This window comes from Miscanthus floridulus, unplaced genomic scaffold (assembly GCF_019320115.1).
Source record: "Miscanthus floridulus cultivar M001 unplaced genomic scaffold, ASM1932011v1 fs_839_1_2, whole genome shotgun sequence".
NCBI lineage: Eukaryota > Viridiplantae > Streptophyta > Magnoliopsida > Poales > Poaceae > Miscanthus > Miscanthus floridulus.
This window is the reverse complement of record NW_027097337.1, coordinates 17,825-20,568: the sequence shown is the minus strand read 5'-3', so window position 1 is coordinate 20,568 and position 2,744 is coordinate 17,825. Positions and strand designations below refer to the sequence as shown.

Here is a 2,744-nt window from a genome sequence, read left to right as displayed (position 1 = left end):
ATGACCGCCTCCGTTAATAGCCCAGCATTTTAGGAGGCGGTTAGATTTTGTGCTCGTCTCCGTTAATATTTGGGCACTGCCTACTATAATCATTTGTGTAGTAGTGAGAGAAAACTGACGGGACTTGATGCTGCAAGAATATCCTAGCCTTTTATAGGGGGTAGAAGCGTATTTTTTTTTCCACCAACCTTGGTCCACGGGCGGAGTCCTAGAATCCCAAATTATTTAGGTAACTCTTAATATACAAACAATTCTTTTGTATAGTTGATGACCAAAAATAATGATTTCAATGGTATTTTCAAATCCTACTACGCTTTATAGAAAGATCTAGAATGGAGTACAAGAAGTCTACACACTTTCTCACATTTATTTTAGTCATATAGGCTTACGTATGCTGGTGCCCTAATACATCCATGATAAGCAAGCTAGGGATGCTAGTCCATTTGATTCCTATATAAATCTCAAATTATAGTTGTAGCAATTAATTTTATATACTCAATAAAGGATCAAAATCTCATAGCAATCGTAATCCTAAATGCTCCAAAATCAGCTAGCTGGCTCTCCCTTATCTTTGTTGTTTTTTCTTTTCCTCCTGAATGAAAAGAAAAGAAAACGGCCGGGCGTGGTACTAAGTCCCAACTACGCACCTACCGCGCGCATAACTCCTGCCCGCCTTGCCTCATCATCTCCAGCGTCGCCGTCGACTCATCCTTATCCTCCCCCATCACGCTCACGGCTCAGCCCGCGGCCGCACTGCGCCATCCGTACTCTCCCGGCCGCCCCACCGCTGGCCGCCCCGACGTGTCGCGCCGCCACAGGAAGGTCCCGGGGCCGCCTTTCGGGCGGGGCAGCACCAGCGTTGGACCCGCGCCACGCTGACGCGAGCGCGCGTCCGTCCCAGAAGGCTGACGTAAGCACTGAGAATTGGCGCCGCCTCTCGGCGTCCACGTGTCGCGGTTAACCGGTCAGAGCGGGCCTCCACGTGTGCGCTACCGCGGGGGGCCGGCGCCCGGGCCACACGTGTCGCAGTCGGCCGCGGCTATAAATGCCCGGCTCCGCACCCGGAACAAGTTTCAAGCCCTCCTCTCCTCTTCCTACCATTAGCAGCAGCAGACAGCAGGGAGAGAGGGAGACTAGCAGAGCAGCCAGCAGCGATTGAGCGAGGGAGGAACACGATGAGCGGCGGCGGTCAGGATTTGCAGCTGCCTCCGGGGTTCCGGTTCCACCCGACGGACGAGGAGCTGGTGATGCACTACCTCTGCCGCCGCTGCGCCGGCCTGCCCATCGCCGTCCCCATCATCGCCGAGATCGACCTCTACAAGTTCGACCCATGGCAGCTCCCCAGTACGTCCTCGATCGATCTGCTTGCAGCAGCCAGCCGGCCGTGAACAATTTCAGTTTTCTGTGCGGCCGTGATGATGGTGATCGAGCTGACCGCCGATTGATGACGTGATCTATTTGTGTGTGCAGGGATGGCGCTGTACGGCGAGAAGGAGTGGTACTTCTTCTCCCCTCGGGACCGCAAGTACCCGAACGGGTCCAGGCCCAACCGCGCCGCCGGGTCCGGCTACTGGAAGGCCACCGGCGCCGACAAGCCCGTGGGCACGCCCAAGCCGCTCGCCATCAAGAAGGCGCTCGTGTTCTACGCCGGCAAGGCACCCAAGGGCGAGAAGACCAACTGGATCATGCACGAGTACCGCCTCGCCGACGTCGACCGCTCCGCCCGCAAGAAGAACAGCCTCAGGGTAAGCAAAAGCACCTCGCCGTCCGTCCGTCCGTCCGTGTCGACGACGAACGTAACGTAAATTCGTGTCGTCGTCGCGTCAAACAAAAAGGAAAACGAAGAACTCGACGACAATGTGTCGCTTTCGAAATGAATGCGGGAATAAGCGTGGCCCACGGTTTTGGGCCGCTGAATTTTTTCGGAATGGGCCATGCTAGGGGGGCTGCACCGGCGCAACTTGCCCAAATGATTCCATCCTCGGTGTGAGAGCATTCGATGCCATGGCTGATGGCGAACCAATCATTTTCGCCCGTCGCGCCCTGCGACGGCGACGACGGCGACGGCGACGGCAGCAAAGAACAACCGGATATATGAACGAATAAAGTTCTTGTGGGGTCTGGGATTAGACATCGAAATGACGCTTTGTGATTCTTTAGTTCATTCATTTATCAGTTTGCACAACTGCACTAGTGCTTACGTGATCATGCATCTGACAAATTGTTTATTCCGGTGATGGGTGCAGTTGGATGACTGGGTGCTGTGCCGCATCTACAACAAGAAGGGCGGGCTGGAGAAGCCGTCGGCGGCCGCCGCCTACCACAAGCCGATGGTGTTCGTCGCGGCCGAGGTGAGCTCCCCGCCGGAGCAGAAGCCGTTCGTGGCGGCGCCGGGCGGGCTTCCCCCCGCCGCGTTCCTGGCGGACCTAGCGGCCTACTACGACCGGCCGTCGGACTCGATGCCGCGGCTGCACGGGGACTCCAGCTGCTCGGAGCAGGTGCTGTCGCCGGAGCAGCTGGCGTGCGACCGGGAGGTGCAGAGCCAGCCCAAGATCAGCGAGTGGGAGCGCACCTTCGCGTCCGACCCCGTCAACCCCGCCGTCTCCATGCTCGACCCCGTCTTGGGCGGCCACGCCGGCGACCCGGTGCTGCAGGACATGATAGACTTAGTGGATCACCTTTTATATACGGGATGAAAACTCGTGACGTGAGCTCTGGTCTTCTACCTCTAATATGCGATATTG

General features: G+C 56.8%; 1 protein-coding gene across 1 annotated transcript; it reads left to right on the top strand.

Moving 5' to 3' along the window:
- Positions 1 to 1,088: 1,088 nt before the first annotated feature.
- On the top strand, positions 1,089 to 2,723 carry LOC136533289 (NAC domain-containing protein 48-like). Its single transcript, XM_066525849.1, has 3 exons — positions 1,089 to 1,344; positions 1,471 to 1,745; positions 2,247 to 2,723. The coding sequence occupies exons 1-3, from the start codon at positions 1,176 to 1,178 to the stop codon at positions 2,694 to 2,696; spliced, it is 894 nt and encodes a 297-aa protein (XP_066381946.1). The 5' UTR covers positions 1,089 to 1,175; the 3' UTR covers positions 2,697 to 2,723.
- The last annotated feature ends 21 nt before the right edge of the window (positions 2,724 to 2,744 follow it).